The sequence below is a fragment of the Bubalus kerabau genome, chromosome 1, assembly GCF_029407905.1.
Source record: "Bubalus kerabau isolate K-KA32 ecotype Philippines breed swamp buffalo chromosome 1, PCC_UOA_SB_1v2, whole genome shotgun sequence".
NCBI classification, from domain to species: domain Eukaryota; kingdom Metazoa; phylum Chordata; class Mammalia; order Artiodactyla; family Bovidae; genus Bubalus; species Bubalus kerabau.
The window spans coordinates 34,304,935-34,321,244 of NC_073624.1; the positions used below are offsets into that span (position 1 = coordinate 34,304,935).

The 16,310-nt window shown below is 38.7% G+C and overlaps 1 protein-coding gene across 2 annotated transcripts in view; it reads left to right on the forward strand.

The window, feature by feature from the left end:
* The first annotated feature begins 1,277 nt into the window (after positions 1-1,277).
* Positions 1,278-16,310, forward strand: part of ETNK1 (ethanolamine kinase 1) — a 54,528-nt gene continuing 39,495 nt past the window's right edge. The window contains exons 1-2 of one of the 2 annotated variants that reach the window (XM_055571870.1): positions 1,278-1,695; positions 15,234-15,493. In XM_055571870.1, the coding sequence (XP_055427845.1) occupies positions 1,540-1,695; positions 15,234-15,493 (416 nt within the window). In that variant the 5' untranslated portion in view covers positions 1,278-1,539. The remainder of the gene's footprint in view (positions 1,696-15,233; positions 15,494-16,310) is intronic. The other variant, XM_055571864.1, reaches the window with a different exon arrangement.

Below are 16,310 nucleotides of genomic sequence, written 5' to 3' on the forward strand. Positions count from 1 at the left end.
ACAATTCAGAACAGTTTCAAAATTCTTAAAATTCCAACTGTTTAATACAAGTACAAATTATACAAAATTAAAATAGATTCTACCTGAAATGTGAAATTATTAGTATATTATTTCCACCCAAACAAGAAGAACATGTAATTTAGCGTTTCTTGCAATATACGATTTAAAAAAGACTAAGTTTGGAATATGCTGAATCAACTTTCTTGCTGTCTATAAAACTCTCTTTTCCTTGTTTTTAGTTTATTTAGTTTGGCGCGCGCACACGCCCCCTCCACCCCCGCCCCCGCCGGCCTCCCCTTATGGAAAGTAAGCTATTTTGTGATTGACAAAGGTAAGTAGGTTCTGAACAATTGGAATGTAAACTGATGTTAATCAGATAATTAAACATTTTGACTGTTAAGCTGAGTTGTTAGTGATGTAATTCACCACTAATAAGTATATTCACCACTAATAAGTATATTCACCATTTACCAAGTGTTGCAGAGAAGACAGATTAAGAGGTCAAATCTAAAGCCAATTTCCTCACATTATAAGGAAAATTAGGAAGTCCCAGTAAATTACTGGTGGATTACCCAGTTTCCAGTATTCTCTTAGCAGTGGTATTAGCTGATACAAGACCATGAGACTAAAAGCCCACCCAGCACCTCCATCGCTGAGCCTCAGAATTACTTCCCTTCCATCTTCATACACTATAACCTGTTCCTCCTGACTCTAAATAATTCTCAGTACGGTCAAATAACCGACCTTTAAAAATACATCTTGAAGTGCAGTCTCCGTTTTACCCAATTATCTTAACTGTCCCAGTATACCATGAGCTCAGTATACTGCTGATGGTAATTTAGTTGTCAATCCAACTATGTGGACCTCAGTACACAGCAGTTCCGAGATGAAGGCGACCCAGTTAATTTAGATTGCCCAGACTCAGGCCAAACTCAGAGGCTGACCCTGGGGTTATTTCAGGACGCGTCCCTGGCATTCCAGAAAAAGTCAGCCCTACCTCAAACCCAGATCCCAAGACCCACCCCTTCCTCCAAAAAGGTGAGCTAAAGCTTCAGTGCCTTTCGTTCGGGGCTTGGCAGGGCTCAACCTCATTCCAGAAGGCGAGCCCCGCGTGTTTCCGACTACCACGCCAGGAAGAGCCTGATAAAGGCCGAGAAACCGAGCTCTGGGAACCAGGCCCATTGTGCCCCGGAGCTAGACACGCGGCCTTGAGCCTGACGCAGCCGAGGCCCCGCCCCACGCGTGACGCCAGCGTCAGGCCAGTCCCGGCATGCTCCGCGCCCGCCGGCGGCCGAGCGCAGACGAGAGGAATTTTTTTCCCGTGAGCATTCCCCGCTCAGTTCAGCCGCTGTCCAGACCCGGGTTGGCGAGAGTGCCGCCTCCACCGGTTCTCCTACCGCTCGGCCGTCAGTCTGAACGCCCCCAGCCCTCCCGCGAGGGCGCCCCGGGACGGAAGGATCCAGCAGCCTGTCGGCGCCCGCCGTTCTCGTGGTCGCCGTCGCCGTCGTCGTTGTGGTAGTCTCTGCCGTCGCCTGGGCCATGGCCAATTACATCCACGTCCCGCCCGGCTCCCCGGAGGTCCCCAAGCTGGACGTCACGGTGCAAGATCAGGAGGAGCAGCGCTGCCGGGAGGGGGCCCTGAGCCTCCTGCAACACCTGCGGCCGCACTGGGACCCTCAGGAGGTGACCCTGCAGGTAACGCCCACACCTTAGCCCCGGGTCTCTCCCGACCTTGACGCGGCCCAGGGGGAAGGGAGTGGGGGGTTTTCACCTCACCATCCTTTATGGTCCCCGGGGCCCCAGGAGGATCTCCGGGAACGTCTTCTCGCTCCGTTCTTTGGGAAGTGACCCTGTGTTTCCTCCGTCACACCTAGGAAGGTCACTCCCCCTTCTTTCATCATTGCTTACTGAGGTTGTCCTGAGGGCAGATTTCCTTTTTCCCGAAGCGGCTACGTTAGTGACGCACCCCTTCCACCTCAGGAAGGTTCTTGTTGTTACTTGCCTCTCCTCCCCCTCCCCTTTCCTAGAAGACGGCGGAATGAACCCTTTCCACTCCCCTTGCAAGGGGTCCTCGCCCGTCGGCCTAAGCCACTGTCGCCTCTCCTTTCACAAATAATGCAGTAATTAATTTTCTCTGATCTTTTCCTTTCCCTTTCCAATCCTCCCCCCGTCGGTGTAACCCACTGATGCTCACCCTGCGTTTTATCTTCTCAAATCCTGGGATTGGCGACAGCCCTGTATGTATCCCAAAGTAATGACCATGGTCATCATGCATTATCAGATTGGGTTCTTAGGTGGCCCTGCATACGTTGTTTTATTTGTATCAGTATTTCTGTAAAGGTTTTAATCATGTGAGTGAAACTAACAATATCTGGTGTTAGAACGATAGGTGGCTTGTGAATATTTCTTTTTCCGGAGCCACTGTATTCATAGAAATTGGGAGAAAAAGTCCTGGAGAACCTATGCGTTTTTGAATAGCTTATTTTTAATAAGTTATGATGCAGCATACAGGAAATGTATTTTGAGCACTTATTTCTTTTTAACTTTTTCAGTTTTAGGTACTATATACGAAAATGAACCTCCTTTTCCGTGCAAACACAAAGTAATTTTAAAGGCTGGCATATTTGAGGTTTGTTTCAAATCTGAGCAATAATGTAAGAGTCAAATCGTCTGCCGTAGTTTGTTGACTGTTTCAGCAAAGTTAACTGACTTAACAGTATCTCAGGTGCTTTGCTAAAGTAGTTACCTATATAAAAATGAATAAAACATGAGTAGTGCCCTAGGGCCCAGAACAGTCCTTGACACTTCAGTTTCATAAATGTTGGCTTCAAATCTTACTGTCTGGAAGAGTTTTGAGCAGATTAAAAGGACCCATATGTTTTGGAAAAAAGTTATCAGACAAAAATTTTGAAAATTTAAGGGAGTGTTTGTTAGCCCGATATGTAGAACATTGTGAATCAAAAGTGATTTTCATGTGTAATAAAAAAAAAAAATAGTAGAGTTGGACCATAAAGAAGGATAAGCACCGGAGAATTGATGCTGTTGAATTGCGGTGTTGGAGAAGACTCCTGAGAGTCCCTTGGACTGAAAGGAGATCAAACCAGTCAATCCTCGAAGGAAATCAGTCCTGAATATTCTTTGGAAGGACTTATGCTGAAGTTCCAATACTTAGGCCACCTGATTTGAAAAACTGACTCATTGGAAAAGACCCTGATGCTGGGAAAGGTTGATGGCAAAAGGAGAAGGAGGGAGTGGGACATGGAGGATGAGATGGTTAGATAGCATTACCGACTCAAGGGACATGAATTTAAGCAAACTGGGAGATAGTGAAGAACAGGGAAGCCTGGCGTGCTGCAGTGCATGGGGTTGCAGAGTCTGACACAACTTAGTGACTGAACAATAACAGCATATTTTCTTTAAGGAAAATTAGTTTAATTGAAATTTCCAAGTTGAAACTCTATACTTCTTTAGTTTATTATTTATTAACTTATTCTAATTTTTTACATTTATTAAAATAAGTTATGTTCTGGCCATCAGTTATTAATTAAACATTAATTAAAGACATTGCCGTTTTCTGGTAAACTTTGATTCTGACAAGCTGTATTACTTTTTAAGCAGAGACTTAAGAGTTTGAAGCTTTGATGACTGGAATTTTAGAGGTACATTAGGTGTTTTTTTAAATCATTTAATCTCTCAGACAACCATTTTAGATGGGTACTATCATTTTTTTAGATATAACTCAGTGAAGTAAATTTAGCCAGGATATAGGTTGAAAAAAAAAGATAAAATGTGTTAACATTCAGACTGTTTCTGGTTGTTGAAAGTACTTGAGATTGAGCCTTACCTGAAACCCGAGTATCAACTTTTGACTTTAAGACCTTTGTACTCATTATCCAAACTTCCAGTGTGCTTATTTGTAAATGAAGGTAAATACTACCATTTGTTTTGCTCTTATGATGATTGTTATTTACAAATCTAATCCCTCCGTGTGCAAGCAAAGCTTTTGATCCAGAAGCTGGGACAACTGCTAAGCTGAGTTGATGGTTAGTCATCTGTCAATTTAGTAGATCTGACTCCCATATTCTAGGTCATTATAAACTCTGCTTTTATGATGCTTCAGAATTTCTTTAGTAAATATGGACAGGAATATTTTCTTTTGAGATTTGCTTTTATTTCCTTTGAAGTATAAAGATAAAAGTCATACCTCATGAAGTATAAACATAAAAGTCATACCTCACATATAGTCAAAAGACTAAAACAAGTATCAGTAATAATAGCACATATTTTTAAAAGATTTTTTCTCAAATTCTTATGTGATATAAAATATTATTTAAACATACCTTAGACTGGGTGACTTCACTTTCACTTTTCACTTTCACGCATTGGAGAAGGAAATGGCAACCCACTCCAGTGTTCTTGCCTGGAGAATCCCAGGGACGGGGGAGCCTGGTAGGCTACCATCTATGGGGTCACACAGAGTCGGACACGACTGAAGTGACTTAGCATAGCATAGCATAGCATAGCATAGCATATCATAGAAGCTTACTCTAATAATACTTATTTACCTGGCACTTACTCTTGCCAGCTGAACTTTGAGAGCACATTACAAAATCCAGAAGCAAACAAACAAAGATGTTAGTACATTCAAAATGATAGAGGGTCCCGTCTTTGCTTGCAACTTATGGACATACGGGATAATATATCTCATTTTAGATAGAGCTTTAAAAAGTTGAATTATTTTTTCCCTATCTCCGCCAAATTAAAAGATTACAGTATAAAAGTAGTGGTGAGCTTTGTGGAGTGTAGTATGTTAGAATAAGGAGAGTAGGTCTAAAATAATACATCAGAGTGTTTTTTATTTAATATTTTACTGTTTATAAAGAAAGCACTTTGGTATACACGCTCCCAACAATCCTGTGAGATAGATGTAAACTGTTAATATGTATTTTATAGTTAAATGATACTGAACTTGAAGTTAGTAATGGCAGATCTGGGATGAGAACTCATAAATTATTGCTCTTTGATAAAAGTTTATGTTTGTTCAGTTCAGTTGCTCAGTCGTGTCCAACTCCTTGTGACCCCATGGACTGCAGTTTGTATATTATGATTAAGACAGGGAAGCCATTTCTCTGCAAAGTTCATAGGAAGATTTTGTCTTAAGTTCCTTACAAATATAATTTCATTACTTTTTCCACATGTGACGTTATTTTGGAAAAGGGATTCACTTCTGCTTTCTTTTAAAATCATTACTATCTAATAGGAAAGTATTTGAGTGGGTGATGACACCTAAGAGTATTTTAACTATGACTAAGAGTGATGGGATGTTTAATAGACTCCTGTGAAGGATGTGTAATGTTTGATAGGCTCCCGTGTATTTTGATAATGTGTGACCACAAAGTCAGGGGTCTAATGTGCTAGTTCACTTTCAGGTATTAATAGCTATATGTCTTGGACTGAGCAACCATTTCACCACTTTTTGAGGCCTCAGCATAGTGTAGTGGAAAGAGGATGGTTTCAAATCCTGATGTCAGCCATTTGTCACCTTTGGCAAGTTTAAAAATCTCTATAAAAAGAAATTACTATCTACCTTGGAAAATAGTAGCATAGTACAAAACAGAATTTAACTACTATCAGTTCAGTTCAGTCACTCAGTCGTGTTGCACCCCATGGACTGAAGCTTGCCAGGCCTTCTTGTCCATCACCAACTCCCAGAGTTGACTCAAACTCATGTCTGTTGAGTCAGTGATACCTCCAACCATCTCATCCTCTGTCGTCCCCTTCTCCTCCCGCCTTCAATCTTTCCCAGCATCAGGGTCTTTTCCAATAAGTCAGTTCTTCTCATCAGGTGGCCAAAGTTTTGGAATTTCAGCTTCAGTATCAGTCCTTCCAATGAATATTCAGGACTGATTTCCTTTAGGATGGACTTGTTGGATCTCCTTGCAGTCCAAGAGACTCTCAAGAGTCTTCTCCAACACCACAGTTCAAAAGCATCACTTCTTCGGTGCTCAGCTTTCTTTATAGTTCAACTCGCACATCCATAGATGACTGCTGGAAAAACCATAGCTTTGACTAGATGGACCCTTGTTGGCAAAGTAATGTCTCTGCTTTTTAATATGTTGTCTAAGTTGGTCATAACTTTTCTTTCAAGGAGCAAGTGTCTTTTAATTTCATGGCTGCAGTCACCATCTGCAGTGATTTTGGAGCCCCCCAAAATAGTTTGTCACTGTTTCCATTGTTTCCCCATCTATTTGCCATGAAGTGATGGGACCAGATGCCTTGATCTTAGTTTTCTGAATGTTTAGTTTTAAGCCAACTTTTTCACTCTCCTCTTTAACTTTTAACTACTACAGTACTACAAATAGTAATTTTAATACTATTCTTTTACTACTTTTACTACTTTACTACTAAGAGTAGAGTATCAGGAGAATTAAATGAAATAGGTAAAAATTATGCACAGTATGTTTTATTACTTCACCCTACCCCCCATCCCTGGCTCACCACCCCCCCAGCCTTTGTAAGTAGAAAGTTGTTCTAAAAGAATTGTAAGCTCCTAAAATTTTGACATGTAATTTTGACATGTATTTTTTTGTACTGGCATAATGCTAATTTTCAGCAGCATTTCTTGTAGCAGAAGGTAGGCATGGGAGAATGGAGAAGGAAAGGCTTCACAGAAAGGCTTCAAGGGGTACCTTGAATTGAGTTTGGAAGGAAAGATAGGAGATGGAATGGGGAAGTATTTCTGGGCAAAGAAAAACCACTTGCGTAAACTATGAGTGTTTCATGGAGTATGAGTGTGGTGTACAAAGTGATTTCCAAATAAGGGAGAGGTTAAATATGAAGTATTTATGCCTCATTAGAAGGTGGTATTTTATTATCTAGGACGTAATGGGAAGTTGGTGAATGTTTTTAAGGAGGTATGTTACATATTTTTTAGAGAAGTGGCAGATTACTATTTAGGCAGCATCCATTGAAGAAAATGTTTTGAATTGGGAAGTGAGTGATTACTTAGAACGGAGAAGGCAATGGTGCCCAACTCCAGTACTCTTGCCTGGAAAATCCCATGGACAGAGGAGCCTGGTGGGCTGCAGTCCATGGGGTCGCTAGAGTCCGACACGACTGAGCGATTTCACTTTCACTTTTCACTTTCATGCATTGGAGAAGGAAATGGCAAGCTACTCCAGTGTTCTTGCCTGGAAAGTCCCATGGACGGAGGAGCCTGGTAGGCTGCAGTCCATCCAGTCGCTAGAGTCGGACACGACTGAGCGATTTCACTTTCACTTTTCACTTTGATGTATTGGAGAAGGAAATGGCAACCCACTCCAGTGTTCTTGCCTGGAGAATCCCAGGGACAGGGGAGCCTGGTGGGCTGCCGTCTATGGGGTCACACAGAGTTGGACACGGCTGAAGCTACTTAGCAGCAGCAGCAGATCACTTAAAAAGGACATTATTTTTGAAACTCTTGGTTGCTGCTTACTAAGAGGATGCTAAATTAGTATAGTGGATTGAAATCACTACAGTTTAAAAAGATGAGTTAAGATATGATCGGAAAGATCAGAGAGCATTGCAAGTAATATGGTTAAATATTTCTTGTGAAGCTTGTTTTAGTTTTACATGAAACTATGTATGTGTTGAATTAAACCATAAATACGTTTTTTTCCCCAGTGTATTGCGTTAAAAAATGTTTGTGAAAGACAACTGAGGAGAGACTGTTATGTTAGTATAGATAAGGGGTGCTGGGATCCAAATTAGGACAGTGGCCTTGAAGCTGGAAATAAGGGATAGATTTGACATTTCAGAAAATAAATGTGCAGGACTTGTTAATTGCTTGCAGGTCCGGGAGGAAGTGGGAAGCTTAAGGGCTTTGTTTTGTTTCTTGTTTCTTTTTGTGGCTGACAAAGATAGGGCAGTAATGAAAGGCCTTTATGTAAGGAATCAAGTTGTATTTTTCAGGATTCTGTCATTGTTTTTTATCTTTTGGCCTTTCCACATGACAGGTGGGATCTTAGTTCCTTGGCCAGGAATTGAACCTGAACCCTCTGCAGTGGAAGCACAGAATCTTACTCGGGACCACCAGCAAAGTCCCCCGAATTTTTTCTTAGAAGTTTTTTTACTCTGATACATCTTATGGGCTATAGATAAATTTTGTCACCCTTTTAAAAATTGTGAGATACAACAAGCCTACAGAAAAAAATGAAACATAAATTGTTGTAGAACAAATACCTTTGTAGCCCTAGCTCAGGGAAAGAGAGAAAACATTAACCAGTAACCCAGAATATCTCCCACTTCCCTTTCTGCTCCTACCTTTTCCCTCCCTCTAGTGGTAATCACAATAACAGTTTAAAAAAAGTTAACAGAACAATATTTTTGAATTGAATTAGTCATTTTTTCTAATACTCTGAGAAAATATACTGTATGTGTAAATTTTTTAAATAAAGAACTATATAATCATGAAGTAATTTAGTTTTACTGAAAAGATGTAACACAATATTAAAACTTTGAGTAGCAAAAAACCCCCACTTCCTATTCATATTTTATTAAACAATCAACTGTTCTATTTTGTTTATTACCGTCTACTTCTCCCTTAAATATTTTACATAGTTGTTTTGTTGAATCTTATGTACACTTTTGTATTCCTGTTCTTCACATCAGTTCAGTTCAGTTGCTCGGTCGTGTCCGACTCTTTGTGACCCCATGGACTGCAGGCTTCCCTGTCCATCACCAACTCCTAAAGCTTGCTCAAACTCATGTCCGTTGTAAATATTTTCATGTTTTTATGATATTGACCATAATTTTTGATAGCTAGAAACATAATATTTGATCATGTTAAAGATCATGTGACTTATTTACTTTTGAAGTGAGGTTTTAAAAAGAATTCTAAAGAGTATAAAGAGGAAAATTAGAAGGGCTCAGCAGATAAAGAGTCTGCCTGCGTTGCAGGAGACAGCTTGATCTCTTGGTTGGGAAGATCCCCTGGAGGAGGAAATGACAACCTGCTGCAGTATTCTTGCCTGGAGAATTCCATGGACGGAGGAGCCTGGCAAACCACAGTCCATAGGGTTGCAAAGAGCTGGACATGACTGAGCGACTACACACACACATAGGCATGCATCACATTCATAAAAGAACACTATCTAAACCTGTTGATTTTGTTTAATAAATACAAATGGTTCATGCTCTTAATAAAATATTTAAAACATAAATAAGGCTATAAAATGGAAAGTAAAAAACCTAAATCCCTCAACACCAAGTCCTTCTCCTCAAAGGTAATTTTGTGAACAGTTTTTTTTGACTTATAAAAAATTGTCAGATTATTTACCAGCATAAATAATTTATGTATGGATTTACCAGCATACATTATCTACTTACATTTATAAATATAGTAAATATAATTAAATTATTCTATGTCGTGCTTTTAAAATAATATATCTTCCATATCTCCATATCAGTGTATGTAATCTTTTTTTAAATTTTGTTTTTATTTTTTAGATATTAAAATCAGTATTGCAGTGAACTACTTTTATGCATATATTTTGGGTAACTTCTTTTAAGTATATCCAGAGAGTAAATTCTTAGTGAAATTAAATTTTAAGAAAAATATACAAACACATATACATGTGTGTGTGTGTGTGTGTGTATATATATATATATACACACACACACATATATATATATGATCTACTTCAAGGAACTGGCTCACACAGTTGTAGAGGTTGGTAAATCTGAAATTTGTATGGCATTGTCTGGTAAGCTGGAAACTCTTAAGACAGGAATTGATGCTGTAGCCTTAAGGCAGAGTATCTTCAGGAAAACCTAAGTTTTGCTTTAACAGCTCTTCACCTGATCTAATGAGGCTCACTTAAGGGGATTAATCTTTTACTTGAAGTTATCTGGTTAATAAGTCTGCGAAATACCTACAGAGCTGCATCTAAATTAATGTTTGATTGAATAACTGGGCCTTACAGCCAGTCCAAGTTGACATAAAACTGTCATGCTATTTCTCACTTTATGTAATTTTTTATTCCTCAAAACAGTATTGTAAAGTATCTTTTTCTGTATACCTTCTCCAATCTCTGATATTAAATTAAAAAATTTTTTGCCAGTTAGATACATGAAAATGGTATTTTGTTTTCTTTTTACATTGCTTTTCATTCTGTCATTTTGGAAGGTGGTGGACTCACAATAGTTTCTTCCACAAAACAGTTAACTGACACAAATTAATTCCATCTTTCTAAATTCCTGGTCTTGTCTAGTAGTCATTGTCTTAAAGAATAATTGAAACTTGTCTTTCCCATTATCTTGGCCTGTGGAAGCTTATTCATTTGAATTTAGTAGTTAATTGGTCATTTTAAACCATAAATAAATATCAAACTCTGCTTGGTTTCTTAATCATCTTAGGGACTAAAGAAATTTCGTGGTAGCTAAGATATAGAGTTTGTCATTGCAAGATAGTGTCATGTACTGAAAGGAGGCATTGGATCATGTTTTGGGGGGTCTCAAGAAGGTCTTCAGGCTCACTGATAGTCACTTTAACTTCTAAGGTGTCATTAAACTGTAATTTCTTTTCGCCAACCAGGGTTTCTGTGTTACTTCAAATGGCAACCTGTACAGGTTTGGGCAGTGCAGCACACAGAGTCTAGGGCTAATCTGTAACATAGATCTTGTCGTAATTATTAACTTTTATGATCTCATTATGAATCATTTTGCTGTCTTGTGTTGAAATTTAAGTATGTAGTTATCTGCATACTTGATAAGAGCTTATTTTGTGTCAGAAACTGTTGTATGTGCTTTTGTATATGTTAAGTCATTAATTCTCATGAGTGAAAGTCGTTCAGTCGTGTCCAACTCTTTGCGACCCCGTGGACTATACAGTCCACAGAATTCTCCAGGCTAAAATACTGGAGTGGGTAGCCTTTTCCTTCTCCAGGGGATCGTCCCAACCCTGGGATTGAACCTGTATTGCAGGTGGATTCTTTATCAGCTGAGCCACAAGGGAAGCTGTTAATTCTCATAAAAACATATTAAGTGAAAAAACTAAAACTATAAAGTAGATTCTAATTGCTTATATTAAACAAAAGATGAATAAAGCACATACAAGTTAAGTGGCTTGCCTAAGAATAGACTAACACACCTAGAATTTACAGTCAGGTAGAGCAGTCTTGCTCTGAGCTCATTCTCTGAACTAGTACTATCTTAAATACTTGATAAACAGTGTAGGATAAGCCCTGTGAAAAGGAGCTCCATGAGATTTCTATTGTTTTTGTACCCCCTCCAATGAGCTGGAATTTTACATTTCTAGTGTATATCTGATATAGTACTCATACCTAGCATATACCTAGTATATTTTTGTCTGTTTTGGAAAGCTGAAGTACCTTGAATTAATTATTGATTTATGCACGAGGTAGAAACCATCCAAGAGCGAAAAAGCATTATCCATACATCTTTAAATTCAGAAATCTCCATCAAGAGGTCATTTGAATAGCTGAACAAATTGGATTTATTACTCCTTGTAGTTGCGGAAGACTTATTCCATGAGTAATGGTGGGGCTCTCGGTATGTGGGTATTAGAAAGGACTTAGTATAAAAATTTAGGAGAGGGTTCAGGGAAGCTTCCCTGATAGCTCAGTTGGTAAAGAATCCGCCTGCAAATCAGGAGACCCTTGTTTGATTCCTGGGTCGGGAAGATCCCCTGGAGAAGGGATAGGCTACCCACTCCAGTATTCTTGAGCTTTCCTTGTGGCTCAGCTGGTAAAGAATCCACCTGCAACCTAGGAGACCTGGGTTCAATCCCTGGGTTGGGAAGATCCCCTGGAGAAGGGAAAGGCTACCCACTCCAGTATTCTGGCCTGGAGAATTCCATGGACTGTATAGTCCATGGGATCACAAAGAGTCAGACATGAGGCTTTCCTGTGGATTGGGTGCTGTCAGAAAGGAAGTGGAGCAAGTCTGTGACTGTGGGTAACTTACCTTACCTAGAGGACTGGAGGAATGAAGCAGGGCCAGAGCTGTGACTTGAAAAGGAACAGCAGTTCCTCATATTAGCCAGAGCAGGGGGATGTTTGGTGATTTTTGTGGTTTTGAAAAAATTCATAGTTTTATCTGTGTTCACACATGATTATGGAGTGGCTTTGTTTTTGTCTTGATGCATTATGGACACAGAGTGGTCTCATCTGATATTAATGTTCTGTGAAATTACTTATGTTCAACTGAATCTCCAGGCCTTGCTGTATGTGCTGGGTCTGTTCCTAGCTATTGGGCTCCTTTTGTTTTTCTCACTAATTTAATTTTTTCGCATTTAAACTGGATTGATTGTGGAAGAAAAAAAAAGAAAACATGCATAAGCCAAAAGAAAAAAGTTTAAAACAGGGTAACAGGAGACAGGATTTAAACTACCTAATATTTCTGTTGGATATTTTTGTAGACATTTCTATCCTTATTTATACATAAATATAAATTAAGTGATACTTTACATAAAATACTCTTATGAAGTGAAATAAAAGTCGCTTAGTCGTGTCCGACTCTTTGCGACCCCATGGGCTATACAGTTCATGAAATTCTGCAGGCCAGAATATTGGAGTGGGTAGCCGTTCCCTTCTCCAGGAAAACTTCCGAACCCAGGGATTGAACCCAGGTCTCCCACATTGCAGGTGGATTCTTTACCAGCTGAGCCATCAGGGAAGCAAAATACTCTTATAAATGAAGTAATATTTTTTTTGCCCCAGAAATTTATTGTGACTATCATTTTATTGTAAATTTTTAGCTATTTTGTATAGTAGAGTATGTTAGGGTTAGTGTCATTGGAGTTGTGACTCAATGTCATCCTTATAAATGTGTGTATATTGTTCAGTAATCTCATCCAGTAATGTTATCCACTTCTAGCCCTTTTAAGTGCATACATCTTAAATGTGTGTTTCTGTGTGTACACATAAATATACAATATAGCATGCACAATTAAAGAAATTTATTATAGGCAAGAGTGAAAGAATAAGTTTGTTATAAGTTACATCAATAAGACAAGCTAGTATTTAAAGTGAAAGTGAAGTCGCTCAGTCGTGTCCGACTCTTTGCGACCCCGTGGACTGTAGCCCACTAGGCTCCTCCGTCCATGGGATTCTCCAGGCGAGGATACTGGAGTGGGGTGCCATTTCCTTCTCCAGGGGATCTTCCTGACCCAGGGATTGAACCCAGGTCTCCTGCGTTGCAGGCAGAAGCTTTAACCGGTGAGCCACCAGGGAAGCCAGTATTTAAGTCCTTACTAAATATTTGTTGGGGGGATGTAGAAAACATAGATTTTACTCCTGGCTTTTGAGAAATATGGAGTGTCATTCATCATAAGCATTTCAGAACATTAATTTCTCAAACTTTATTTCAATAATTGAAATATTTTATTTCTATATGACATTTGGAGGAGTTACAGAGTGATATGGGTGAGTTGATATTTTAATAAAAACAAACTTGCAACATAGTTTTTAAGAAAATGATGATTGGAATTTAGTATAAGGGCATATGCTTCTTGTCATTGTCTCCCTACCTACCAGCTTTTTGAAATCTAGGTGGAAAGCAGAGTTTGTATGTCTCTGCATACCCCCAAAACATAGATATTCAAAATAAATCTTTTCACATTAGCTCATTAAATTTACCTACATTAGGTAAATAAGGATAAGTAAACACTTCTTCCAAATTTCACCTGAAGATCTAAAGCCTTTTCAGGTATCATTTATCATTACAACAGTCTTATCAAAATAAAAATGATTACCCTCTTTCTCAGGCATTAGTTAAATGTGTATACATTTAAAACTTATCCTTTGTTCATTATTCTTGTTCTTTCCCATTTGTCTTGGGAAAAATGTCCTTAACACTTGCTTTCACTTTTATCCCTTTATTCTACCTGAGAGCCTCCAAAAGCTCTGAGTTATAATTGGGTAAATAGAAAGTTTTAGTGTCAATTTTAGGAGAAGGGGATGACAGAGGGTGAGATGGTTGGATGGCATCACTGACTCGATGGACATGAGTTTGAGTAAACTCTGGGAGTTGGTGATGGACAGGGAGGCCTGGCGTGCTATATAGTCCATGGGGTTTGCAAAGAGTCGGACACGACTGAGCAACTGAACTGAACTGAGTGTCAAATTAATGTAGAGGAAGACAAAAATTGCAGTTTTTGAATAGACTTAGAGAACTAATATTGCTAATCATCTGTTTGCTTTTTCATATAATATTATACTCAAATCTGAAAAAGGACCTTAAAACTCCTGAGGGGACTTCCCTAGTGGGCTGTTGGTTAAGACTCTGTCCTTCCACTGCAGGGGGCATGGGTTCAGTCCCTGGTTGGGGAACTAAGATCCCTCATGCCTCACGGTGCAGCAAAAAAAAATCTTGAAAAGTCCCCAAACTCCCTTTTAGAAAATATCTGTGAAATCTCTAGTTACTTCTCTATCTTCATCTAATTAAGATTATGCTGCTGCTGCTGCTTATTTAGCTGTAGCATTCAAGTTTAAATTATTATAACCTGAATACTTAGAAGAATTTCTAGTGTATATTATGTTAAGTAATCTTTGAAAATAACATTTAAAATTAAGTTTTTTTATAAATTGGAGATTTACCATAATAAAAATTATGGTACATTATGTTTGTAGTTTTAAACTTGTGAACATTATTAAAGACTTTTTTATAACATATATTATGCTAGGAAGAAAGCCACTTTCCCTATCTTCAGAGATGTTCCAATCTGTTAGACATAGGCGAGAGAAAGAATGTGTGTGTTGTACCACACAACATATTAAATAGCAACATTCCATTTTGTTTACACCTGGAATTAAAGTTATAGACATGTTAGGTAATGGCACCCCACTCCAGTACTCTTGCCTGGAAAATCCAATGGACAGAGGAACCTGGTAGGCTACAGTCCATGGGGTCCCGAAGAGTCGGACATGACTGAGCGACTTCACTTTGACTTTTCCCTTTTCATGCATTGGAGAAGGAAATGGCAACCCACTCCAGTGTTCTTGCCTGGAGAATCCCAGGGACGGGGAAGCCTGGCGGGCTGCCGTCCATTGGGTCGCACAGAGTCGGACACTACTGAATCGACTTAGCAGCAGCAGCAGCAGGCAAGATTATATTCAAAAATTAAGTAGATTTTTTTTCAATTAGTGTTTAATGTTTTTCAAGTTATCTCCTAATTCTTCCTTAAAAGTGAATAATTGTTTTTCCTTTTTTTTTTTCTTTTTTTTTTGGGGCAGCTTTTCACTGATGGAATCACAAATAAACTTATTGGCTGTTATGTGGGTAATACAATGGAGGATGTCGTCCTGGTGCGAATTTATGGCAATAAGACTGAGCTGTTAGTCGACCGTGATGAGGAAGTGAAGAGTTTCCGAGTGTTGCAGGCTCATGGCTGCGCACCACAGCTCTACTGTACCTTCAATAATGGACTGTGCTATGAATTTATACAGGGAGAAGCATTGGATCCAAAGCATGTCTGCAACCCTGCCATTTTCAGGTACATTTCTTTTCCTAAGTAATTTATCCTTTTGAAAAGTTAAGTGCACTAAGGAAATGTTTTTTGAAACTGCCTTTTCTTTCTTTAAGCAACTGTTTAGTAAATTTAGAAACTCTCTCTTGTTTGGGTTTTGTTTTGTTTTTGCTAAAGAAAAAGCATTCCTTTTTATCTGAATTCTCATAGTTTACTCTGCAAAAGAAATATAAGTGACAGGTTTTAGATTAGCTTGCTATAGAAGGTCAAGGTTTCTCCTTAATTTTTTAAAATAGTGCTTGAATCAAAGCATTACACATTTCTTATTAAGTTTTGTCACTCAGTTGCTCATAGTTTCAGAGTTATTGCTCACTAAAATCCTTTTAATACTGTTAACACTTCTTTGTTACTCTTTAAACTTCTATTATTTAATTCAATATATTGTGTTTTTATAAGGAAATGCTCCAAAAATTTTCTAAAATTGATAAAATTTTCTTTTCTGCTCTTGAAAACTGTAATAAATGGGCTTGATTTGAAAACCACAAGTTCATTTATAGTTTAGATCTAAACTTCTCACTTTGGTCCCAAGACTCTTTTAAAACTTTTAAGGTTTACTGAGGACCTAAAGAGCTTTTGTTATTGTGAATTATATTTATCAATATTTACTATGTTAGACCATTCAGGTATGACCTAAATCAAATCCCTTTATGACTATACAGTGGAAGTGAGAAGCAGATTTAAGGGACTAGATCTGATAGATAGAGTGCCTGATGAACTATGGATGGAGGTTCGTGACAAGGTACAGGAGACAGGAATCAAGACCATCCCCAAGAAAAACAAATGC